The following is a 26755-nucleotide window of genomic DNA, read 5'->3' on the forward strand; positions in this document are numbered from 1 at the left end:
CCGGTCCCAAGCCCGGATAAATGCAGAGGGTTGCGCCAGGAAGGGCATCCGGCTTAAAACCTTGCCAAACAAATATGAGCGTTCATCCAAAGAATTCCATACCGGATCGGTCGTGGCCCGGGTTAACAACGTCCGCCACCGGCGCCGTCAACCTGCAGGGCCCCATTGGAAAATTCAGCTACTGTGGGTCGAAGTCAAAGAAGAAGAAGAAGAGGTGGAAAGCGGGTTCTTCGGCAGAAAGAGAAGAGGAAAACACAGAGCCTAGAACTGAATATGGGGACTTTGAATGTTGGGACTATGACAGGAAAATCTCGGGAGTTGGTTGACATGATGATTAGGAGAAAGGTTGATATATTGTGTGTCCAGGAGACCAGGTGGAAAGGCAGTAAGGCTAGAAGTTTAGGGGCAGGGTTTAAATTATTTTACCATGGTGTAGATGGGAAGAGAAATGGAGTCGGGGTTATTTTAAAAGAAGAGTTGGCTAAGAATGTCTTGGAGGTGAAAAGAGTATCAGATCGAGTAATGAGGCTGAAATTTGAAATTGAGGGTGTTATGTGTAATGTGATTAGTGGCTATGCCCCACAGGTAGGATGTGACCTAGAGGTGAAAGAGAAATTCTGGAAGGAGCTAGATGATGTAGTTCTGAGCATCCCAGACAGAGAGAGAGTCGTAATTGGTGTAGATTGTAATGGACATGTTGGTGAAGGTAATAGGGGTGATGAAGAAGTGATGGGTAAGTACGGCATCCAGGAAAGGAACTTGGAGGGACAGATGGTGGTAGACTTTGCAACAAGGATGCAAATGGCTGTAGTGAACACTTTTTTCCAGAAGAGGCACGAACATTGGGTGACCTACAAGAGCGGCGGTAGAAGCACACAGGTGGATTACATTTTGCGCAGACGATGTAATCTGAAGGAGGTTACCAACTGTAAGGTAGTGGTAGGGGAGAGTGTGGCTAGACAGCATAGGATGGTGGTGTGTAAGATGACTCTGGTGGTGGGGAGGAAAATTAGGAAGACAAAGGCAGAGAAGAGAACCATGTGGTGGAAGCTGAGACAGGACGAGTGTTGTGCAGCTTTTCGGGAAGAGGTGATACAGGCTCTCGGTGGACGGGAGGAGCTTCCAGAAGACTGGACCACTGCAGCCAAGGTGATCAGAGAAGCAGGCAGGAGAGTACTTGGTGTATCTTCTGGCAGGAAAGGAGAGAAGGAGACTTGGTGGTGGAACCTCACAGTACAGGAAATCATACAAGGAAAAAGGTTAGCTAAGAAGAAGTGGGACACTGAGAGGACCGAGGAGAGGCGAAAGGAATACATTGAGATGCGACACAGGGCAAAGGTAGAGGTGGCAAAGGCAAAACAAGAGGCATATGATGACATGTATGGCAGGTTGGACACTAAAGAAGGAGAAAGGATCTATACAGGCTGGCCAGACAGAGGGATAGAGATGGGAAGGATGTGCAGCATGTTAGGGTGATTAAGGATAGAGATGGAAATATGTTGACTGGTGCCAGCAGTGTGCTAGCTAGATGGAAAGAATAGGAGTTGATGAATGAGGAAAATGATAGAGAAGGGAGAGTAGAAGAGGCAAGTGTGGTGGACCAGGAAGTGGCACTGATTAGTAAGGGGGAAGTTAGAAAGGCATTAAAGAGAATGAAAAATGGAAAGGCAGTTGGTCCTGATGACATTCCTGTGGAGGTATGGAAGCATCTAGGAGAAATGGCTGTGGAGTTTTTGACCAGCTTGTTCAATAGAATTCTAGTGCGTGAGAAGATGCCTGAGGAATGGAGGAAAAGTGTACTGGTGCCCATTTTTAAGAACAAAGGTGATGTGCAGAGTTGTGGCAACTATAGAGGAATAAAGTTGATGAGCCACACAATGAAGTTATGGGAAAGAGTAGTGGAGGCTAGACTCAGGACAGAAGTGAGTATTTGCGAGCAACAGTATGGTTTCATGCCTAGAAAGAGTACCACAGATGCATTATTTGCCTTGAGGATGTTGATGGAAAAGTACAGAGAAGATCAGAAGGAGCTACATTGTGTCTTTGTAGATCTAGAGAAAGCCTATGGCAGAGTACCCAGAGAGGAACTGTGGTACTGCATGCGGAAGTCTGGAGTGGCAGAGAAGTATGTTAGAATAATACAGGACATGTACGAGGGCAGCAGAACAGCGGTGAGGTGTTCTGTAGGTGTGACAGAAGAATTTAAGTTGGACGTGGGACTGCATCAGGGATCAGCCCTGAGCCCCTTCCTTTTTGCAGTGGTGATGGATAGGCTGACAGATGAGGTTAGACTGGAATCCCCGTGGACCAGGATGTTTGCAGATGACATTGTGATCTGCAGTGAAAGCAGGGACCAGCTGGAGGAACAGTTAGGAAGATGGAGGCATGCACTGGAAAGAAGAGGAATGAAGATTAGCCAAAGTAAAACAGAATATATGTGCATGAATGAGAGGGGTGGTGGGGGAAGAATGAGGCTACAGGGAGAAGAGATAGCAAGGGTAGAGGACTTTAAATACTTGGGGTCAACCGTCCAAAGCAATGGTGAGTGTAGTCAGGAAGTGAAGAAACGGGTACAAGCAGGTTGGAACGGGTGGAGGAAGGTGTCAGGTGTGTTATGTGACAGAAGAGTCTCTGCTAGGATGAAGGGCAAAGTTTATAAAACAGTGGTGAGGCCAGCCATGATGTATGGATTAGAGACAATGGCACTGAAGAGACAACAGGAAGCAGAGCTGGAGGTGGCGGAAATGAAGATGTTGAGGTTCGCTCTTGGAGTGACCAGGTTGGATAAAATTAGAAATGAGCTCATCAGAGGGACAGCCAAGGTTCGATGTTTTGGAGACAAAGTTAGAGAGAGCAGACTTCAATGGTTTGGACACATCCAGAGGAGAAATAGTGAGTATATTGGTAGAAGGATGATGAGGATGGACCTGCCAGGCAAGAGAGCTAGAGGAAGACCAAAGATGTCGTGAGGGAAGACATGATGGCAGTTGGTGTTCGAGAGGAGGATTCTTCAAGATGGCGCCTACCAGTGTGGTCGCCTCGGTAACGCGCTCTCTAGTATTGTCTTTGTTTTTGTGTTTTTCGTCCGTCTTTGGAGACCTTACACGACTCACTTACACAAGGGGAGACCTGCTAACCATCAAGGAGTCTACTCCGGACTTTCTGTCACCAACTTTCGAATATCCGCTCAGTTTTTTCCCAGAGTTACTCACCGGAGCGGAGTCCGCGGTTTTCGGCGCATGGAGACGGAAGCGGCGCCACAGAGGGAAGCGAGCCGGCATTCAGGTGAAACTCCGCAAGAGAGGACACAGATTGGCGTTCCCGTCGATCCACCTCGCGAATGTACGCTCCCTACCCAATAAAATGGACGAGCTTCATCTTCTGTTAAAGACCAGTAAAGACTTCGGACGTTCCGCGGCCATGTGCTTCACGGAGACCTGGCTCTGCGACGCTGTACCTGATGACGCCGTTATGCTTCCCGGTTTCCACATTCATCGAGCGGACCGCGACATGGAATCATCGGGGAAAACAAAGGGCGGCGGGATATGCCTCTATATCAACGAAAAATGGTGTACGGACGTCACGGTGCTCAGCACGCACTGCAGCCCGCATTTGGAGTCGCTATTCTTAAACTGTAAACCATTCTACTCGCCACGTGAGTTCACATCATTCATCCTGACTGCAGCCTACATCCCGCCTCAAGCTAACACGAACGCCGCATTGCTAACGCTCGCCGATCAAGTCAACGAAATTGAAAAAAAAACACCCCGACTCACCCCTCATTATTCTCGGGGACTTTAACAAAGCTAAACTCAACCACGAACTCCCTAAATACAAGCAGCACATCGACTGTCCTACCAGGGAAAATAATACTTTAGACCACTGCTACACTACGGTAAAAAACGCATACCGTGCTATACCTCGTGCAGCCTTGGGCTCGTCTGATCACTGCTTAATTCACTTAATACCGACGTACAGGCAAGAACTTAAATGCGCGAAGCCTACAGTGAAAACAGTCAAAACGTGGACAAATGAAGCCAAGATGGAACTTCAAAGCTGTTTAGACTGCACAGACTGGAGTGTCTTTGAAAATTCAGCTGGCAGCCTGGATGAATATACGGACACTGTCACATCCTATATCAGTTTCTGTGAAGAGGTCTGTGTACCAACAAAATCATTTTGCACATTCAACAACAATAAGCCGTGGTTCACTGCTACACTTAAGCAGCTTCGCCAAGCTAAGGAGGATGCATATCAGAGCGGGGACAGGGCCCTGTATAATCGAGCTAGAAACCAGCTGACCAAAGAAATTAACATTGCAAAGAGGATCTATACAGCAAAGTTGGAAAAACAGTTTAGCGCAAACGACTCTAAATCAGTCTGGCATGCATTCCAATCGCTGACTAATTACAAGCGACAATCCCCCCAAGCTGAGAACAATAGCACACTAGCCAACGACTTGAATACCTTCTACTGCAGATTTGAAAAGGACAGTTTCACACCACACACCAACCCGGCCGCACCCGCGACCACAATCACACCTCTGACCTCTGCGTTAACCATCCATGAACAGGATGTGAGACGCATCTTCAAACAACAAAAGATTAACAAAGCGGCAGGCCCGGACCACGTGTCCCCATCCTGCCTCAAAGTCTGCGCGGACCAGCTCGCTCCAGTCTTCACTCAGATCTTCAACAGATCTCTGGAACTGTGCGAAGTTCCATCCTGTTTCAAACGCTCCACCATCATCCCAGTCCCCAAGAAACCTGCAATCTCAGGTCTGAATGACTACAGGCCTGTCGCTTTGACATCTGTGGTCATGAAGTCCTTTGAACGTCTTGTGCTGGACCACCTCAAGAGTGTCACAGGTCCCCTGCTGGACCCCCTGCAGTTTGCCTACCAAGCGAACAGATCTGCGGATGATGCAGTCAACATGGGACTGCACTTCATCCTAGAACACCTCGACAGTGCAGGGACCTACGCGAGGATCCTGTTCGTCGACTTCAGCTCAGCGTTCAACACCATCATCCCTGAACTCCTTTCATCCAAGCTTCTCCAGCTCAGCGTCTCACCTGCCATCTGCCAGTGGATTTACAGCTTTCTGACGGGCAGGACACAGCAGGTCAGGCTGGGGGAGGCCACCTCATCCACACGCAGCATCAGCACTGGGGCGCCCCAAGGTTGTGTCCTCTCTCCGCTGCTCTTCTCTCTCTACACGAACGACTGCACCTCAGCGAACCCGACTGTCAAACTCCTGAAGTTTGCAGATGACACCACTGTCATCGGCCTCATCAAGGACGGTGAGGAGTCTGCATATCGACAGGAGGCGGAGCGGCTGGAGCTGTGGTGCGGCCGACACAACCTGGAGCTGAACACGCTCAAGACTGTAGAGATGATCGTGGACTTCAGGAGGCATCCTTCGCCACAGCTGCCCCTCACGTTGTCCAGCTGCCTTGTGTCAACTGTCGAGACCTTCAAGTTCCTGGGAATTACAATCTCCCAGGACCTGAAGTGGGCGACCAACATCAACTCCGTCCTCAAAAAGGCCCAGCAGAGGATGTACTTCCTGCGGCTTCTGAGAAAGCACGGCCTGCCACCGGAGCTGTTGAGGCAGTTCTACACAGCAGTCATTGAATCAGTACTGTGTTCTTCCATCACAGTCTGGTTTGGTGCTGCTACAAAAAAGGACAAACTCCGACTGCAACGGACAATCAAAACTACTGAAAGGATTGTCGGTACCCCCCTACCCACCCTTGAGGACTTGCACGCTGCCAGAACTAAGACAAGGGCATGCAAAATCCTCTCGGACCGTCCCCACCCCGATCACCAGCTCTTCCAGCTCCTTCCCTCAGGTAGGCGCTACCGATCAATGCAAACTAGAACTAGTAGACGTTCCAACAGCTTCTTCCCTCTTGCAATCAACTTCTTAAACAGCTAACTTATAATTCCATTACAACAAGCTGGCAATTTTTTGACTTGAGTTCGTTGTCACATTTCTGTGGGGCCAATTATGTATTACTCGTGCACTCACTGTAGTTGTCTCGCCGTGCTGCACTATTTGCATATACTGGCCACTCATGCCAGAGTAGCATCTGCTCCATTTGCACACTGATTGAGGAGTATCTGTAACATTTGCACAACCATTGTCCCAGATTATCGCACTACTCGTCACTTTAAACCGCATACACTCCTTGAAGTCTCAGTGCCCTTTGCACAATGGTCATTGCACCGGACTATTGCGATATTAGCCATTCGAACTGCTCTAAGTGCTAGAGGACTCTGCATCTTTTTGCACAATTGTTTTTTGTCAATGTCTTTATGTCTCCAAAGTGTTCTGTAAATTGACTGTCTGTTGTACTAGAGCAGCTCCAACTACCGGAGACAAATTCCTTGTGTGTTTTGGACATACTTGGCAAATAAAGATGATTCTGATTCTGATTCTGATGCAGGAAATAGGCTTACATGGAAAAGGATGACGCGCTGTGGCGACCCCTAACGGGACAAGCCGAAAGGAAAAGAAGATGGTAGTGGATGTTCTCTTCTTGTTTTTGTGACAGATGCTATAACAAAGTTAAGCTTTGTTTGTAAAGTTATGCTATACTAGTGACACAACATACACTATCACTCAAAGGTTGAAGACAATCAGTTCTGTGAATTTTAAGTTTTCAAATTGCCAAATCTTTTTACTATAGGAAATCATTTTAAATGATATAATTTGTAACAGGCTTTAACTGTCATATCTATAAAACCTTTATAAATTCATTCACATTAAAACCTCTTTATTTCCTTGTTGTTTTAAATAACATCTTAAAGATCCCCCAAAGTCATCCAAAAAAGGGAAGAGTATTTTCTCCTTTTCTGGTTTCTAAGTCGAAAGAGGAGAATTCCCAGCGATGCACATTGCACACGCTCTCATGGGCCGCAGAGAGGCAGCCTCTGAACTGGCGTAATAAGCAGCTGTGATGCCGAGACAATTTCACCTCCTTTGCCTCTGTTAAAATTCGGCGGGCTATTAATTGTGCTCGCCAAACAGTGTGTACACAGCGGTTCCCATCGATTGATGGCCAACTGCACTCTATACTGGTAGAACTAGGCCAAGTTATTATGAAAAAAGGAAGTGGCAATTCTGCAGAATGGCCACTGCATGTAATAAGGGCCCTTGGTGTTTATGTAGTTGGGGAGGGGACTCATGGCAGAAAATGTACACCCAAGCCTGCTTTCATCACAGGGGTAGTTTTTAGCCCCGCCCAAAAAATCCGGACAGCTGAGATGGGGGGAAAATAGTTTTAAACTATATAGTATCTCAACAATTCAATACTACAGTATATTGGTCTTTGTCTTCGCACAGGTTTTCAGCACATGTTATGTATTTAGAAACAAAACACAAAATGTCATTTAAGGGTAATGACAAGTTACTGTATTGCAAAACATTTGCTTTTGGAGGCCCCACAGTCTAAAAAAAAATCTCTCTCTACTGTATTGGCTATCATGTCCACAATGTCATACTGTCATCAAGCAATATCAGTGCAAAGTAAGGTGGTATTATGTTTTTTAAATACATTTTCGGAAATTGTATCACTGAAGAGAGTAGTGAGGACTAAAGGGAATCAGTCATACTGTAGGTGTGATATTTGGGTTTTATTTCTCATCTGGACTCCACCCAGTGAGTGAAAAACATCACATTTGGGAAAAAATTAAGCCAATAATTAATTGTTAGAATTGTGAACTCATAAAACGATATGTCAGGAAAGGATAGCCGCTAGCTGTTTACTGACGAGTAAATGCCATTCTGAAATCCCATTCTTCCAAATGCCTTGAATGTTTTTAATTATTTTGAAGTCACAGTTGCTGTGTTCTGAATAAAGTGGGCAGTTGAACTTTAAACCAGAGGAACAAGAGGAAGCCTTTTTGTACACCGGTGTTCTGAAAGTGAATATGCCGGAAACTTCCTTCCTGACTCATACTGTAGCCTCCACTACACTAATCTGAGCCAAAGGTCCTGCATTTTCTGATGATGCTGGTAATTGTGCAAGGATCAGGGTTATCTAACACTGATTATAATTTATGATTTTTATTACGCACACAAGTGGTGTCACGATATCAAAATTCTGACTTTGATACTATACTTGCATAAAGTAGCTTGATACTGGTACTGCAATGATACCACGACAAAAATCTCAAACATTAGTAAAAACAGTGGAATGAACACTGACAAAACAACTTCAGATACTTTTATTTTTTTATTAATTAAAAAAAATATCAGTAAACAAAAAAATATGTAATAATGGAATTAGCCCAATCTTAGTCATTTTTTAAATAATTACAACAATGCCTGGGTTAGGGGTAACCCGAACCCTAACCCTAACCCTAAACCATCAGTGCAAAAGTGCAAGCAATCTGTGCTGGTCTCCGGTCTGGTCGCCCCCCTTCTCTGCCCTGCCAGTCCGCCAGTTTTAATGCATCATATACCCATCAGTGGGAGGAGGCCAGTGGTGGGCTGGGCAAGAAACTGGCTCGGACCCCACTTGCGGGTGGCGGGGGCCAGGCCCACCTCTCCTCAATGTGCCGGCTCAGCAACTCCGTACACCAGTTGACTAACATGCATGTGATATGGTGTTCATTCACTAATAAGTTCCATAGACACGCTATAGGCTTTAATTGTTTGTGCTGGGGCCACTAATAATAAAACAAGTTATATTAGGATATCAACTCACAGGTTTTTACTGGTGTTTAGACACTATAAAAGGCATCCCACCACACACTCATCATTGTGTATGATTGCATTTTATTTGATTGATTTATTTTTTGACCCAGCTGGATTCCTCTAGATACTTTTATTTTTATTATTATTATTGTTTTATTATTTTGGTTGGGATTGAATTGGACTTAAGGTAGCAGTATTTCAGTATTGAGGTTCCATGAGTATATTGATCTGTAGTGGCACAGTACAGCATAGTATAGATGAAAAACTGGCAGTCCTGGCAGAATAAGAGCCGTTTTTCTCACACAACTTTTAATATGAGTCTTTACTCAACATTGTTCTGTTGCAGTCTTCTTTATCTGCTCCGTCAGAGACCAGTGGAAGGACTGGTCCAGTGTTTTTAAACCGTCCAAAGGTGCATAAAGCCACGTCGCTTATTGAAGCAATAGCGCACACCTTCTTGAGTCCGCACAGCAGTGCGCTCATAGCCACTGCCATCACAAGCTGCAGTCAAAGAGCCCAAACCCGCACAGGGCAAGCAACACCTCCCACTCGATCTTTGCATGGCAGTGCAGAACAGGAGCAGGGGAAAATTGCAAAGTTTTCAGGTGAGCCTCGGATCAGAGTGGTGATGGTCTAGCTTTCTTTGGTCTCCTTCAAGGATGACGAGCCGTCTGACATCTCGATGTAATATGTTGCTTTGGCACATCAAGCTGGACACTGAGCCCTTGGTAGTTCCCTTTCAGATCAGGACTGGAACACACTTGGCTTGAGGACACTCAAAATGGACATCTCTCACAACCCCTCTGGATTCATGACTCAAGCTGATGACTTTTTTCAAGCGTGAATTGCCCTCCTAGTGCTTTTTGGTCACACAGCCAAACGACGTCACACAGCCAAACGGTGTCTCCGGCGGTGACATTCCCATTTTCTGCAAACTAACAGGTTCAGACCAGCAAGTTGGGCCCAGGACTCTCAATAATGATTAACTTGGTGCTGTATTTCTCTCAGTCTTTAGAAGCAGAAGCTGGTAGAGTCAAAAGTTCTGGAATCTCCACTTTGTGTGGGACAGCCAGGGAACAGGGCTTTTGGTGATATGTATTCTATTTTGCCTTCTTGACTCTAAACTCTGGTGTTGATGGGTCTTTCATTGACAAGGTTGGCTGAAAGCTGCAGTGCTGTCTGGAAGTATCTGTCTATAGCTGAGATCTGCTCTTTTACTGAGACTCTCCACTCATCACTCATCAAGAAGATGCGGGAACTTTGGACCCGACTCTCACTCAAAATTTTTAGTTAGGTCTTCAGGACTGGCACGCCTAGGGATGAGATGGGAAATGTTTTGCAGACCCGTAGATCCACTACCTATCTTGGTCTTTCACAGATTTGATTAGCGAAGAAGGTCTGATAGCTATAGCTGCCACATTTTCTCGCACCAATGACGGTCTGACTGTCAATAAGTTGGTACCACTTCTCAACCAGGATATAGCAAATGCTGAATAAGTAATGCTTGAGTCCACACATTTCTGCCTTTACTGTATCTTCTATGTGGTCGAGAGGGGTCAGCTTTGCCTTGGATTCCACAAGCCTCACAATCATAACATGGCTGCAGCTTCAGCAGAAATATATCACAGTGCTATAAAAACTCTCATTTCCGTCAGAGAAAATGATGCTGCACGGTTTTGAGCATCTGAGTGGTACTTTTTCTTGGCTTTCTGAAAAGTTCTACAGACCAGGATGGCTCACTTTTGTTTTGCAAGAGCCAAAAGGCCTAGAGGGTCATAAAATCCAGAGACTTGGCAAGTGGGTCAGGGGCTTGTCTCCTTAATTCTCCTCCATACAGGTTTGGACCAAGTCTTATTTTTTTCTTCTTCTTGGAGAAATTGATTACAACAATGACGTTGAGTTTGTAATCCCCAACGCTGTAACCGAGATCTAGGGTTTTGTTCTCGTCTTTCAAGAGTTGGTTGGGCAAAAACTTTGCCTTTGACTACGTCTTCTCACTTTTAGGCTCCCTCCTCCCACTTTAGTCAGGGTTGACCCACGGCTTCATGTAGAATCTTCCCGCTTTGAGGATCTACTCGACGTTGGACGTGAGGAGCTTTAGATATGTGAGGTCATTATGAGACGACAGGATGTTGTCCACATAAGCATATTTTTCTGGCACGCATCACTCTTCTTTTAGATGACTAAATGGAGGCAAGCTGGGAGTCTCTCGCGTGGCAATGGTTGCTGGATCTTTAGTGCACAGGTATTTTGCATGCCAGTGTGGCTCTCTGCAGTGGTTATCTCTGCTCATGTAGGTTAGTCTGTTCTTCACCTGCCCCAATTGTCTTTTTTTTCAGCTCGGGTCATTTATTTTCTTACGGGCTGGCAGTGCCCACAGCGCCATCCTCAACATCTGGGTTCACAGGTGGCCTCAATCCTGCTCCACCACTTCAAGAAATCTCTGCTGGTGACAGCTGTTTGGGAATAGGTGACTCATTTAATACACATTACCTTGTGTATTAAATGAGCTGTATTAATACATTTGCATTGCTTTTGCTTTGCTTCCAACATTGTGGACCACGAGTGACGTCTTTGCTCCAGAAATGAAATTTGCTTGATGCCAGGTCAATCTGCATTCTGATTCTCTGCCCATCATTATCTGTCATGTTGAGGAGCATTAGGATCACAGGGAACTCATGTCACCCACTTTGTGCAAGAAGTCCTACCTTAGCTGCAACAGAGTTGCATTTACGGGATGCTGCATTACAGAAGGCATTGAGACAGTACTGTGGCAATTCAGATGAAAGTCAGGATAGAAATTCCTGCTGGGCCTTTTGACCTCTTGGCTCTATCTTGTTCATTCTTGGATGCTCTTTGGGGCAGGTTTGTGGTTTCAGCAAGTGGACAGATGTGGTAATGGGGCTGATATTTACAAAGGTAGGTGTTCTTGCTGGAGTGCTCACCTTCTTGGAGTTCAAGGCATATTGTGCAGTTGCTTTATTGCCTTCCTCTTCTTAACAGGTTTTAGGGTCTTGAATCTCCCACAGAAGTAAAGTATTTTCTGTGCTTGGGGTCTCCACAGATGAAACAGTATGCTGGTTCACTATTGGAATTAGTCATCTTGGTTCTGGCAAGCATTGCTTGGAACTTTTTCGTCTTTATCTATATCCCGATCCTCGTGGTTGCGTTGATTTACTTTCAAGTGTGCTGTAGTTTCTGTCTAATTTCCCCACACTTGAAAAAAGACTCAGTTGGATTCCGCTCAATGCTTGTCTTTTGTAGAAAGGTTAGTTGGGTTTGAATTGTAGTTGAGGATGCAGTATTTAGGTGACATAAGTAGAATTAAGTATAGTGCACAGGACAGTTCCTACACGGCTTTTAATGAGTCTTTGGTCAGCATTGAGCTGTTACCGTATTCTTGGCTCCATTGCACACCAGTTGTATGCCAGGTGCAGCATTTGTAAACAGTCCAAAGATGCATGAGAGCGGGTAGCTTTGGTGCTAATTGAAAAATTTTGCCCGAAAAAAACCCACTATAATGGGAGTAGCCGGGGGTTGACCGCGCCTTCCGGCGGGGTGGCCAAGCCCGCCAGTGGGGTAGCCGAGCCCACCGGTGGGGGTGGCCGGCTTTCTGTCTGGGCCACCACGTAGCTCCGCCCCTGCTGCTGTGATTTTATAGAGCAGTAAAAAAAAAAAAAAAGTGTTGATACACTCACCATAAACTTAATTAGATATATGTGCACAATCTGATGAGATCCAACAAAAAAAGAGTTGTATTTTAAACCTCAACATTAAACCTTACATATGCTTAGAATGCTTAGTTTGATTTTCAGAGAGGTGTATATTTAATAATCGAAACAGCAACTACAAACATAAAATGTTAAATGAACACCTCTTTGATAGTACCAATCAAAACTGGGCACTATACAGTATTTGTAAAGATAGAATTTTTAATCCAGCTCTTCTATATGATTTCACAGGATTGTGCAAGTGTACTGAATGAAGTGGCCAGTAACTGTCAGCCGTATTCGGTCATAATATTACATAATGTTAATATGTCTGCTGCAGTTTTTTACCGTGCAGACCTGGGGCCTCATGTACAAAGCCTTGCGTTGATTTCCTACTGAAACATGGCGTACGTTCAAATCCAGAAACTGTCGTAAGCACAAAAATATCCAGATGTATGAATCCAAGGACATTTCCTTCATACATCCCAATCAACATGGAATTGAGCGCACGTGTCCTCCCTGTCCACGCCCGTATTTAAATATGCAAAGCATAGGTTAAATTAACCCTGCACCTGCGATCCCAATCTCTACACGATCGGAAGAAATAGAAAATGAGCAAGGCAGGGGAGAAATTTTTTTTTTCTGACTGGGAAGTGGAGACACTGCTAAATGAAGTGGCGGCGCAGAAGAAAATCCTGTTTGGCACGCTGTCCTCCGGTGTGAACAACAAGTGAAAGAGGCGTGAATGGGACAGAGTGTGTGCGGCTGTCAATACTGTGGGGTCGGAACAGAAGCTGGACTAAAAAGGAAGTGGTCTGTTATAAAGGTGGATGTGTAATGGAGGACAGGTTCCCACCGCCAAAACAGGCGGAGGAACCGGCGCAGAGGGCCTCATGCTGTTCGAGGGGAGAGTAGTTGCAATCATGGGTGACACTGCTCTCTCAGAGGTGGTGGGAGCACATGTGGCTGAATATTATGAACCCCAAGGTAAATACCATGTATTTTTATTACTTTTATTATTATTTTTATTACTCACAACAAATGTGTTCTTTCACAGACGCGGAGCATTCGTCCACAGTAACTGGTGTATCCGTCGCAATTATGCCTGCTGCCCGCCCGACTGGCCGTGTCCTCACCCGTGCTGTGCTGGAGTCACATCATGAGATTGTGAGGGCAATAGGCGGCATAAATGATCACCTTGATCAGTTAATCCTCTCAAACATAAGTGATTCATGAAATACACTGGTTAACAAGTGAATTCTGAGTCCGTGCTTCTTTTACATAGTTGAAATCAAATGTTGCCGGGCCTGAATGGCCTCACTGGTTGGATTTGTAATGAAAGGTCCATCTTTTGGCTCGTCTGGTGGGGGGATATGCTGCTCTGGCAGTGGTATGGTGTGTGGCTGTGCCACATTGTGGAGGACGCCGCACGCCATTATAATGCTGCACACCTTGTCAGGACTGTACAGCTGCATACCCCCAGTCCTGTCCAGGCAGCGCCACCGCCCCTTCAGCATGCCGATTGTCTTCTCAACAACTGACCGAGTGTGGGACTGGCGGTCATTGTACCTCCGCTCTTGTTCAGTCTGAGGGTTGGTGAGAAGGGTCATGAGCCAGCTCTTTAAGTGGGTAGCTACGGTCGCCGGGGTTCAATTATAGGAAAAGAGTCAACTACATCTACAGTTTCCATTTATTTTACATACTACTTAGATGGATCACACACTATTGTTGCCAATGAATACAGCAGTGCACTTGGGAAAAGGTGCGGCTGATTAGGACTTTTCAGACTTTATGCACGGATGTCATACTTTACGCATAGGGGTTATTAACTTGAGTACTTTGTACACAGAGACAATCAGGGGTTTGCGAGAAAGAAAGAAGCTATATTTAACTAGCAAAAAAACAGATAGTCACTACCTTCAAACACTGACTAGTAATGATGCTGTTAATACGGGATAGAATTCTGGGGGCGCACGTGCTTAATGCGCATCAGGGATTAATATTAGGATAATTACACGAATAAGTGTACTCACCAAGAAGTCCCCCATCACGCAATGTGCCAGCTTGTAGTCTGTTCCCAACCATGCTGTTACTCAATGTATGAGTCGTGCATTGAACCATGCCACCTCGCCACAATGTTAGTTAGTTGCATTTGCACATTACATATAATCTGTACATTGATCGAATAAAATTGTTTCCTGTTTACATATACAAATTCATCAAGTGATGGTCCTTTTATCAGAATCAGAATCAGAATCAGAATCAGAATCATCTTTATTTGCCAAGTATGTCCAAAACACACAAGGAATTTGTCTCCGGTAGTTGGAGCCGCTCTAGTACAACAGACAGTCAATTTACAGAACACTTTGGAGACATAAAGACATTGACAAAAAACAACAACAAACAACAATTGTGCAAAAAGATGCAGAGTCCTCTAGCACTTAGAGCAGTTCGAATGGCTAATATCGCAATAGTCCGGTGCAATGACCATTGTGCAAAGGGCACTGAGACTTCAAGGAGTGTATGCGGTTTAAAGTGACGAGTAGTGCGATAATCTGGGACAATGGTTGTGCAAATGTTACAGATACTCCTCAATCAGTGTGCAAATGGAGCAGATGCTACTCTGGCATGAGTGGCCAGTATATGCAAATAGTGCAGCACGGCGAGACAACTACAGTGAGTGCACGAGTAATACATAATTGGCCCCACAGAAATGTGACAACGAACTCAAGTCATAAAATTGCCAGCTTGTTGTAATGGAATTATAAGTTAGCTGTTTAAGAAGTTGATTGCAAGAGGGAAGAAGCTGTTGGAACGTCTACTAGTTCTAGTTTGCATTGATCGGTAGCGCCTACCTGAGGGAAGGAGCTGGAAGAGCTGGTTACCGGGGTGGGTAGGGTCCGAGAGGATTTTGCACGCCCTTGTCTTAGTTCTGGCAGCGTGCAAGTCCTCAAGGGTGGGTAGGGGGGTACCGACAATCCTTTCAGCAGTTTTGATTGTCCGTTGCAGTCGGAGTTTGTCCTTTTTTGTAGCAGCACCAAACCAGACTGTGATGGAAGAACACAGGACTGATTCGATGACCGCTGTGTAGAACTGTCTCAGCAGCTCCGGTGGCAATGTGTGTTATAACAATGTGTGTGCAGTCGATACCTCCGATTACATTAGGAAAACAGGCTCTCGCTGCAAATTGCGCTTTAGTTTGGGCCTGTTCAACTGCATTGTATGGGAATTGGATATACCTGGCGGACAAGTGGATAATTCCGTCTCACACGGCTGGCATGCCTCGGCTCAGGGTCGACTGGCACAGTCCTGATCGGTCTGCCAGCTCCCTCTGGAATGCACCGGTCGCTAGGAACCCCAGCGTGGTCAGCACCTGTGTCGGCACAGGCAGCGCATTTCTTCTCGCTGTGCAGCGCTCCAAAGCCGGCCGCAGCTCTGCGCACAGTGCTCGGAGGGCTGCCCTCGGGAACCTAAATCGGCTGATGAGCCAGTTGTCATCATTTGATAATAAATCCTCTGTCTTTGAACTGACGTTCTCTCCGTATTGCACCGTTTGCGATGTCTTCCAATAGAGAGAAAGCAGCCATTGTTGTTATTGGTATTTTTTGCATCACTTTGTGCATGCTTTTATAGCCACGCGTTTAATTGCAGACACGCGGGTGTGTTAATTGTTCATCAGTGCTAATTGTTCATGTCTGTCTGTTGCGCATGTATTTATTTTAACAGCTTCCCAGCATCACCTTCAGATGTCGCCAAAGCACCAAAAGCTGTAGAAACGTGCGTACGCCAGCCATGAAGTTAGCGTGAGGCACCGCACATTTCCACGGTCATTTCACTCTTGATAAATCTGAACTTTGCCATGAAAAAGAACGTACGCCACGTTTTTGTGTGTACGCACCTTTTGTACATGAGGCCCCTGATGTGTGAGTATACGAGTACAAATGGAATACTACATTCTGTACTTATGCTGAAGTAACTGTCTGTTCATCAGTCTGTGGATACAGACCCACAGGACTGTCACATGGTGGTTGCATCCTACTTAACACGAAACCCACTTACTGTCTTTATTTTGGTGACGAGGTCAAGGCTTACCATTGTGGTTAAATTTGGTTGCTTTTTAATTTTCCATTCATCTAATGCATTGTTTGGGATACCACCAAAGGTTCTTCTTTCTCAATTCTCACTTTTTGTCTAATCACAGCATTTTTGCACATCTGTGCTTGTGTATCAGGCAACCTTTTGTGAGTGTAAATTAGGTGTTAACCTCTTCAGACTATTGATCCTGTCTGAACATGTCTGTGGTTGCTCACCATGTTTCTGGGGTTCGACATGAGGAAGTGTTGGGCCACATGTGCTGGCAACAGGTTGAACAGGATCCTCTTGTTGTCCAGTTTCACTTTCTCCATGTCGTCTCTCTCTTCTTCTGCCTGGGCAGTGTCAACCGTCACACAGGACACAAGTAAAGAAAAGAGGTGTGAATTATTTTCATGTCTCATTGGCTGTAACTGAATTTAGGTAGTAATTGCGTTTTAGTTTCACTAGGAGGCGATAATGAGTTACTTTTTCACATACACATTGTGACGGTCTAAAAATGCAAATACAGTACAAATCCCACATAATTGTGCATGTGAACATGGAGAAATCATTGTATTATACCATTAGGCATTTTTATAAATGTTTGGATGAGGTTTTAGTTTTCTTCAACAGCAGAAAAAAAATCAACAGAAATAACTGGAAAACATTATAGCAACTCTTATTAGCAAAAGTATTCTGTCATGTGTGTGTGTGTGTGTGTTCCGGGTTTTGTCTTCCCCCCCCCCGTTTCACACACACCTGCTCCTGTGAGCATCTTCACCACCTGTGCCTCGTTCACCCTAATTACCCCTTGTATATAACCTCGTGTCTCATTTCCTCTCGTTGCCAGTTCGTTGTACCTTGTCGTCGCGTTCCAGCATTCCTTGTTTCCACGTCATAGATTCACAGTAAGACTTGACCCTGTTCCGATTATCGACCTTGCCTCTTTGCCTCATGTTTTTGGATACTGTTGCCTCTCTTGGATTGCCTGCCTGTGTACTGACCTATGCCCATCTATTAAACCTCTCTTTTTGGAAACTGTCCATTTGTTTTGGAGTCGTGCATTTTTGGGTCCTATCCTCTGTTCCGTTCATGACAGAACGAACTGGCCAGAACATGGACCCAGCAGACTCAGACCCGGTGCGCAAAGCCCTTCAAGCGCAGGGTCAACGCCTCGCGAAGCAGGATGAGCAGATTGCCGCCCTCCACCTTCATCGAGTGGCACTGTCAAGGAATCAGGACAATATGATGAGACAGGTGGCCTCGCAGTTTGAACTTCTTTTGAAATTTTTTCAAGAGAAGGAACCAGTTGGCACCACACCCAGTACTGCCACGGTATTTCCATGTGAAGTAGTCACCATGCAGCCACCTGCCACCTCCGCTGCTGTCTGCCCACAGCTCTCTCGACCAGAGAGGTTCTCTGGAGAATCTGGGAACATTAAGCCGTTCATCACGCAGTGCGAACTCCACTTTGAACTGCAGGCAGCCGCCTTCCCCACCGAGCGGGCAAAGATCGCATTCGTGATTTCCCACCTGACTGGTCGTGCGGAGGTGTGGGCTACTGCTGAATGGAGCCGCAATTCCGCCGCGTGTCATTCATGGGCTTTTTTCGTCAAGACTATGGAGCAAATTTTTCAATTTTCCACTCCTGATCGTGAGGCAGCTCGCTCCCTTGTCACCTTACAACAAGGCAAGCGCAGGGTGTCAGATTACGCGATTGAGTTTCGCATTCTAGCAGCTAAAGACACTGCCGAGCTAATGATTAATCAGGTTTTTTAGTTCCATGGTTTCCCCAAGAATGTGGTGTCTGATAGGGGTCCCCAATTCATTTCGCAATTTTGGAAGGAGTTTTGTAATCTCATAGGTGCTACCGTCAGTCTGTCATCCGGGTTTCATCCTGAAACCAACGGCCAAACCGAGAGGCTGAACCAGGACCTGGATAAGGGGCTCCGATGTCTCGCTTCACAGGAGCCGCGATCCTGGTCTCAGAAACTGGTTTGGGTCGAATTCTCCCACAATTCCCTCCCCTCTGCATCCACTGGTCTATCGCCTTTTCACGTTGTGCATGGTTACCAACCATCTCTGTTTCCTGCCATAGCCCCAGAATCCACAGTTCCAGCGGCATTAACCTTGGTGAGACGCTGCAGGAGGACCTGGGAGCGAGCCCGCCTGATGCTGCTGCGCCAGGGACGGTCCTACAAAGCCGCTGCTGACCGTCGGAGGACACCGGCCCCGAACTACAAAGTGGGTCAGCGAGTTTGGCTTTTGACCAAACATATTCCACTCCGGGTGGAGTCCAAGAAGCTCGCTCCCAGGTTCGTTGGGCCCTGTCACCGTGAAGCTGAGGCTCCCAAGGTCTATGCGGGTCCACCCTACTTTTCACGTCAGCCTACTCAAGCCAGCCCGGGAGTCCCCTCTGGTCCCGCCTTCCAGGCCCCCTCCTCCCCCCCGGTTTGTGGATGGGGGCCCTGTCTTCTCTGTGAAGCGGCTGTTGTCGTCTCGTCGGAGGGACGGGGTTTCAATATCTGGTGGACTGGGAGGGCTATGGGTCTGAGGAGCGTTCCTGGGTACCGTCTGCGTTTATCGTGGATGATTCGCTCATTCGGGACTTCCACGTTGCGCATCCAGGGGCCCCAGGGCCGTCTGGGGCCGGCCGTTAAGGGGGGGGGGGGGTACTGTCATGTGTGTGTGTGTGTGTGTGTGTGTTCCGGGTTTTGTCTTCCCCCCCTGTTTCACACACACCTGCTCCTGTGAGCATCTTCACCACCTGTGCCTCGTTCACCCTAATTACCCCTTGTATATAACCTCGTGTCTCATTTCCTCTCGTTGCCAGTTCGTTGTACCTTGTCGTCGCGTTCCAGCATTCCTTGTTTCCACGTCATAGATTCACAGTAAGACTTGACCCTGTTCCGATTATCGACCTTGCCTCTTTGCCTCATGTTTTTGGATACTGTTGCCTCTCTTGGATTGCCTGCCTGTGTACCGACCTATGCCCGTCCGTCTATTAAACCTCTCTTTTTGGAAACTGTCCATTTTGTTTTGGAGTCGTGCATTTTTGGGTCCTATCCTCTGTTCCGTTCATGACAGTATTCACCCCCCACAAATGCCAGGCAAAGGGCATATATCTCATCCATCCATCCATTTTCTGAGCCGCTTCTCCTCACTAGGGTCGCGGTCGTGCTGGAGCCCAACCCAGCTATCATCAGGCAGGAGGCGGGGTACACCCTGAACTGGTTGCCAGCCAATCGCAGGGGCATATATCTTTAGTATCTAATAAAGGGGTGGGAAATAAAGTAAAATGTGAGTATTTGCATATGTTTATAACAATAAATTAAGTAATACATCTCACAACTTGTGGATTATTTGAAACGTAAAATATTTCCACTAATCGGGTGTCATGTTGCAGAACATAATGGCATTACATAACCGAGGCAGAAACTTTGTCCTACAAAAAAAGAGTTGCTGCATTCTTAGTGATAAATTACATTTCATGAATATTTCTTGGCACGGTGTCGACTGGTTAGCACATCTGCCTCACAGTTCTGAGGACCGGGGTTCAAATCCCAGCCCTGCCTGTGTGGAGTTTTCATGTTCTTCCCGTGCCTGCGTGGGTTTTCTCCGGGTTTCCTCCCACATCCCCAAAACATGCATGGTAGGTTAATTGAAGACTCTAAATTGCCCATAGGTGTGAATGTGAATGTGAATGGTTGTTTGTTTCTATGTGCCCTGTGATTGGCTGGGGACCGGTTCAGGGTGTACCCCACCTCTCGCCCGAAGATAGCTGGGATAGACTTCAGCATGCCCGCAACCCTAGTGAGGATAAGCGGTACAGAAAATGGATAGATGGATGAATATTTCTTACTTGCGCCATTAGAGATGAAACGGGATGAAAGTTTCATATTAGTGACCAAAATGATTACATTATATACAAACCGCAAGTCCAATGAAGTTGGGTCATTGTGTAAAATATAAATAAAAACAGAAAACAATAATTTTCATATCCTTTTCAATCTATATTTAATTGAATACACAACAAAGACTAAATATTTAATGTTCAAACTGATAAACTTTATTGTATTTTTGAAAATATTCACTCATTTTGAATTTTATGCCTTCAACGCGTTCCCAAAAAGGTGCCATATAGGTGCCGGCTGGTTCCTTTTTTTTTCTCTCTTCCTAGAGTCGCAGCCAGCGATGAAGCACTGTGCAAGGCCAGCATGACTGGAACGGATGGTTCCATTTTTCTTTCCAGCCCTGCCGGCCCGCAACTCTCGCAGTGCCGGCGAAAATTGCAATCAATCGTCACCAAATTTTATGGGGACATCTCTACTTACAGTATGTCCACTTCAAACTCTGAAAATATCAGAACAATCGCCCCAATATTTTGGATTTTATGGATGTAACACATATTCCTTTTTCTCTTGTGAGCGTCTTTGGAGTGGAAATGCTTAGCGTCCATAAAATATAGAATATCGGGCCAACTGTTCTGATATTTTCAGTGTTGTAAGTGGGTATAAATAGAGATGTCCACATACATTTTGGTGATGATTGATGATAGTTTAGTGACATCGAGCGATGTTGAGCTTTTGGCCGGGAGACCCCCGTCGTCCCATGTAATGACAGCCAGGCAAAGTCCACGTCTGTCACACAATGCCAGCTACAGAAACGGCTTTGTCATCTATAGGCACTGTTTTCAAAAATCTCTGAGACATTTGTGCTAATATCAATACAAAATTGAGCTGACAAAACCCGTTTATATATGCATTAATCAATCTGCAAGCACTTCCTCATGTAGGATGACTTGGCTGGCATGGAAAACGCTTCTTCTTCTTTTCCTTTCGGCTTGTCCCTCTAGGGGTCGCCACAGCGCGTCATCCTTTTCCATGTAAGCCTATCTCCTGCTTCCTCCTCTCGAACACCAACTGCCCTCATGTCTTCCCAAACGACATCTATCAACCTTCTCTTTGGTCTTCCTCTAGTTCACGTCTGGCAGCTCCAGTCGCATTATCCTTCTATCAATATACTCACTCTCCCTCCTCTGGACGTGTCCAAACCATTGAAGTCTGCTCTCTCTAACTTTGTCTCCAAAACATCTAACCTTGGACGTCCCACTGATGAGCTCATTTCTAATTCTATCCAACCTGGTCACTCCGAGAGAGAACCTCAACATCTTCATTTCCGCCACCTCCAGCTCTGGTTCCTGTTGTCTCTTCAGTGCCACTGTCTCTAATCCAATCACGGCTGGCCTCACCACTGTTTTATAAACTTTGCCCTTCATCCTCTCTTTGGTCTTCCTCTAGCTCTCTTGCCTGGCAGCTCCATCCTCATCATCCTTCAACCAATATACTCACTATTTCTCCTCTGGACGTGTCCAAAACATCAAACCTGGGCTGTCCCTCTGATGAGGTCATTTCTAATTTGATCCAACCTGGTCACTCTGAGAGTGAACTTCAACATCTTCATTTCCACCACCTCCAGCTTTGCCTCCTGTTGTCTCTTCAGTGCCACTGTCTCTAATCCATACATTATGGCTGGCCTCACCACTGTTTTATAAACTTTGCCCTTCATCCTAGCAGAGACTCTTCTGTCACATAGCACACCTGACACCTTCCTCCACCCATTCCAACCTGCTTAGACCCGTTTCTTCGCTTCCTGACCACACTCACCATTGCTCTGGACGGTTGACCCCAAGTATTTAAAGTCCTCCACCCTTGCTATCTCTTCTTCCTGTAGCCTCAATCTTTCCAGACCACCCCTCTCATTCATGCACATATATTCTGTCTTACTTCGGCTAATCTTCATTCCTCTGCTTTCCAGTGCATCCCTCCATCTTTCTAACTGTTCCTCCACCTGCTCCCTGCTTTCACTGCAGATCACAATGTCATCTGCAAACATCATGGTCCATGGGGATTCCAGTCTAACCTCATTTGTCAGCATATCCATCACCACTGCAAACAGGAAGGGGCTCAGGGCTGATCCCTGAAGCAGTCCCACCTTCACCTTAAATTCGTCTGTCACACCTACAGCACACCTCACCGCTGTTCTGCTGCCCTCGTACTGTATTATTCTAACATACTTCTCTGCCACTCCAGACTTCCGCATGCAGTACCATAGTTCCTCTCTGAGTACTCTGTCATAGGCTTTCTCTAGATCTACAAAGACACAATGTAGCTCCTTCTGACCTTCTCTGTACTTTTCCATCAACATCCTCAAGGCAAATAATGCATCTGTGGTACTCTTTCTAGGCATGAAACCATACTGTTGCTCGCAAATACTCACTTCTGTCCTGAGTCTAGCCTCCACTACTCTTTCCCATAACTTCATTGTGTGGCTCATCAACTTTATTCCTCTATAGTTCCCACAGCTCTGCACATCACCCTTGTTCTTAAAAATGGGAACCAGCACACTTTTCCTCCATTCCTCAGGCATCTTCTCATGCGCTAAAATTCTATTGAAGAAGCTGGTCAAAAACTCCACAGCCACCTCTCCTCGATGCTTCCATACCACCACAGGAATGTCATCAGGACCCACTGCCTTTCCATTTTTCATTCTCTTTAATGCCTTTCTAACTTCCCTCTTACTAATCAGTGCCACTTCCTAGTCCACCACACTTGCCTCTTCTACTCTCCCTTCTCCCTCATTTTCCTCATTCATCAACTCCTAGAAGTATTCTTTCCATCTTGCTAGCACACTGCTGGCACCAGTCAACATATTTCCATCTCTATCCTTAATCACCCTAACCTGCTGCACATCCTTCCCATCTCTATCCCTCTGTCTGGCCAACCTGTATAGACACTTTTCTCCTTCTTTCGTGTCCAACCTGCCATACATGTCATCATATGCCTCTTGTTTGGCCTTTGCCACCTTTGCCCTGTGTCGCATCTCAATGTATTCCTTTCGCCTCTCCTCTCAGTGTCCCACTTCTTCTTAGCTAACCTTTTTCCTTGTATGATTTCCTTTACTGTGAGGTTCCACCACCAAGTCTCCTTCTCTCCTTTCCTGCCAGAAGATACACCAACTACTCTCCTGTCTGCCTCTCCGATCATCTTGGCTGCAGTGGTCCAGTCTTCTGGAAGCTCCTCCCGTCCACCGAGAGCCTGTCTCACATCTTCCCGAAAAGCTGCACAACGCTCGTCCTGTCTCAGCTTCCACCACATGGTTCTCTGCTCTGCCTTTGTCTTCCTAATCTTCCTCCCCACCACCAGAGTCATCTTACACACCACCATCCTATGCTGTATAGCCACACTCTCCCCTACCACTACCTTACAGTCGGTAACCTCCTTCAGATTACATCGTCTGCACAAGATGTAATCCATCTGCTTGCTTCTACCTCCGCTCTTGTAGGTCACCCTATGTTCCTGCCTTTTCTGGAAAAAAGTGTTCACTAAAGTCATTTGCATCCTTTCTGCAAAGTCTACCACCATCTGTCCCTCCAAGTTCCTTTCCTGGATGCCGTATTTACCCATCACTTCTTCATCACCCCTATTTCCTTCACCAACATGTCCATTACTGCACCAATTATGACTCTCTCTCTGTCTGGGATGCTCAGAACTACTTCGTCTAGCTCCTTCCAGAATTTATCTTTCACCTCTCGGTCACATCCTACCTGTGGGGCATTGCCACTCATCACATTATACATAACACCCTCAATTTAAAGTTTCAGCCTCATCACTCGATCTGATACTCTTTTCACCTCCAAGCCATTCTTAGCCAACTCTTCTTTTAAAATAACCCCGACTCCATTTCTCTTCCCATCTACACCATGGTAAAATAATTTAAACCCCGCCCCTAACCTTCTAGCCTTACTGCCTTTCCACCTGGTCTCCTGGACACATAATATATCAACCTTTCTCCTAATCATCATGTCAACCAACTCCCGAGATTTTCCTGTCATAGCCCCAACATTCAAAGTCCCCACATTCATTTCTAGCCTCTGTGCTTTCCTTTTCTCTTTCTGCCGAAGAACCCCCTTTCCACCTCTTCGACTATGACCCACAGTAGCTAAATTTCCAACGCCGCCCTGCAGGTTGACAGCACCGGTGGCGGACGTTGTTAACCCGGGCCACGACCGATCCGGTATGGAATTCTTTGGATGAACGCTCATATTTGTTTGGCAAAGTTTTAAGCCCCGGATGCGCTTCCTGACGCAACCCTCTGCATTTATCCGGGCTTGGGACCGGCCTACAGTTTGCACTGGCTTGTGCCCCCCATAGGGCTGCATTGATGTGGAAAACGCTTAGCGTCCATAAAATAAAAAATTTAGATTTTTCTGATATTTTCAGAGGTGTAAGTGGGCTTAAATAGAGATGCCCACATACATTTTTGTGACGATTGATCCCAGTTTTGAGACATTTAGCAAGGCAATACTTTTGGCCAGGATACCCTGTTAAGACAGCCAGTGGTGCCCATCAAAGTCCCCATCTATCACATAATGTCACCATGCACCATACAGAAACGCCTTTGTCATCTATAGGAACTTTTTTCAAACATCTTAGAAGTATTTGTGTTGCAATCAATACATAATTGTGCTGAAAAAAACTATTTATATAGGTGGAAATTAATCTGCAAGAATCACCTCATGTGGCATGATGTGGCTATAATCTTTCCTCAAGGAGGCATTTCAACAAATGATATTTTTTTTAACGTCTTCCAACATCCAACTTTCACCATCACTATTTTAATTTGTTTTTATCTAAAAAAGACATCCAGACTTTCAATATAGGCATAAATTGCACTGCAGAGAAAACATAATAGTCCAATGAGGAAATGGCATCGGCTCCTGCTCGTTACATGTCAGGCTGTGACAGGCTGACATGTTCAAAATGTGGGCAGGCCAAAATCGGTCTGAAAATCAACTACTTCATCAGAAGATGAGCTAAAAAAAATACTACTGAGTGTATTTTGGCGGGAATGTTTTTTCCAGACATCATTTATAAGTCCAGAAATATGGAATAAGTGCCAATATTCACATCATTACCTTGGTCCTTTAACAGACATTCATACCTGAGATGCCCACAGGTAGTCAAGTCGCAGCTTTAGGTCGAGCTGTCTTGAGTGGAGAGCAAGAGCTCCAGAGAACAGCAAGACAGCCAACACAGGATCATATCCCTGAGTGTGTAGAAACCCACCACTGAAATGACAAAGTAGAACATAACATTTTCATAAAATATGGATCTAATCTGCTGGAGGTAAAATGCATAAAGTGTTTTATGATGTAGTACACTATATGATGAAACATCTACAGTATAAAATAAAACAAATTGTGTCGAAAGTCACACAAAATTTCAGCGGTTGGTGGTTCGTGGTCATGCATGACATTACACAAGCTTGAGTGATACTTCAGCAAAAGTTAGAAGAGTGAGCATTTAAAGGATGAATTCAACACATCTGTTTTGCTGTTTTTGTGCATTTTTTTTTTCTTTTGCGATGCCACAGAAAAGTGATAATGACTACAGAACTGGAAAGGAAAATTTAAATGTAGGGAAGTTTTACAGTCATCTCTGTCCTGGCAGCTTTGTACAATAACACTGAGAATAGGTCATAAATAAATAAAAACAAAAAATACACAATTACTTTAATTGTTTTTAAGTTTTAAAAGACAGAAATGAATTAGTGTGGCATCAAGAATGACAAAATATGTGATGGAGGAAGATGAATAATCTTTCACAATACTCCAACTATACTTAAATTCCACCAATGCTACGTGTCCATCACATGTCAAAGGGTCAGTGGTTTTATTTTATTTGTTCTTATTTAGTTATATTACACAAAGGTTCATGCCCTTTACAATAACATTCAAATAGTACTGTAAACTTTGATTGTACAGTTAATAAAGGTTTTGTGATAGCACCAGTCGACTGGAGAATAAATTGACCAAAATATTATTTCAACTTTTTCTTTTTTATCATGAAAATGCATACAAAGCAGAGGTAGGATATGATGTTATGATCACTGATGTTCCACTATACAAATCTTTATTGAAATATAATTAGAGTTTAACTACTACTTTATTTACAACTGCCACAATGTATTTATATAAAGAATAAAAAAGCAAAGAACTATAGATGAGATGTTTCCTACACTCAAAAAAAATCCATTTTTGGCTGAACATGATTTTATCCTAGTAGCCTAATTCCATGTAAAATAAACAACTAACTAAATAAATAAATAAAATAAAAATCATGTAAATTCAATCTGTTTTCACCACGTTATTTGAAAAAAAAAATACTTTGGTAGGCACAAATGATCTTAACATTTTTATTCAGTC

At 45.2% G+C, this 26755-nt stretch overlaps 1 protein-coding gene across 19 annotated transcripts in view; it reads right to left on the reverse strand.

Moving 5' to 3' along the window:
- adcy1a (adenylate cyclase 1a) overlaps positions 1-26755 on the reverse strand; it is a 118380-nt gene that overhangs the window by 21394 nt on the left and 70231 nt on the right. For 6 of the 19 annotated variants that reach the window (XM_061779204.1, XM_061779203.1, XM_061779205.1 and 3 more), the window contains 2 exons: positions 25492-25618; positions 16725-16841 (listed from right to left, as the gene is read on the reverse strand). In XM_061779204.1, coding sequence (XP_061635188.1) covers positions 16725-16841; positions 25492-25618 — 244 coding nt within the window. The other 13 variants (XR_009789349.1, XR_009789350.1, XR_009789353.1 and 10 more) reach the window with 13 other exon arrangements.

This window comes from Phyllopteryx taeniolatus, chromosome 7 (assembly GCF_024500385.1).
Source record: "Phyllopteryx taeniolatus isolate TA_2022b chromosome 7, UOR_Ptae_1.2, whole genome shotgun sequence".
Taxonomy (NCBI): domain Eukaryota; kingdom Metazoa; phylum Chordata; class Actinopteri; order Syngnathiformes; family Syngnathidae; genus Phyllopteryx; species Phyllopteryx taeniolatus.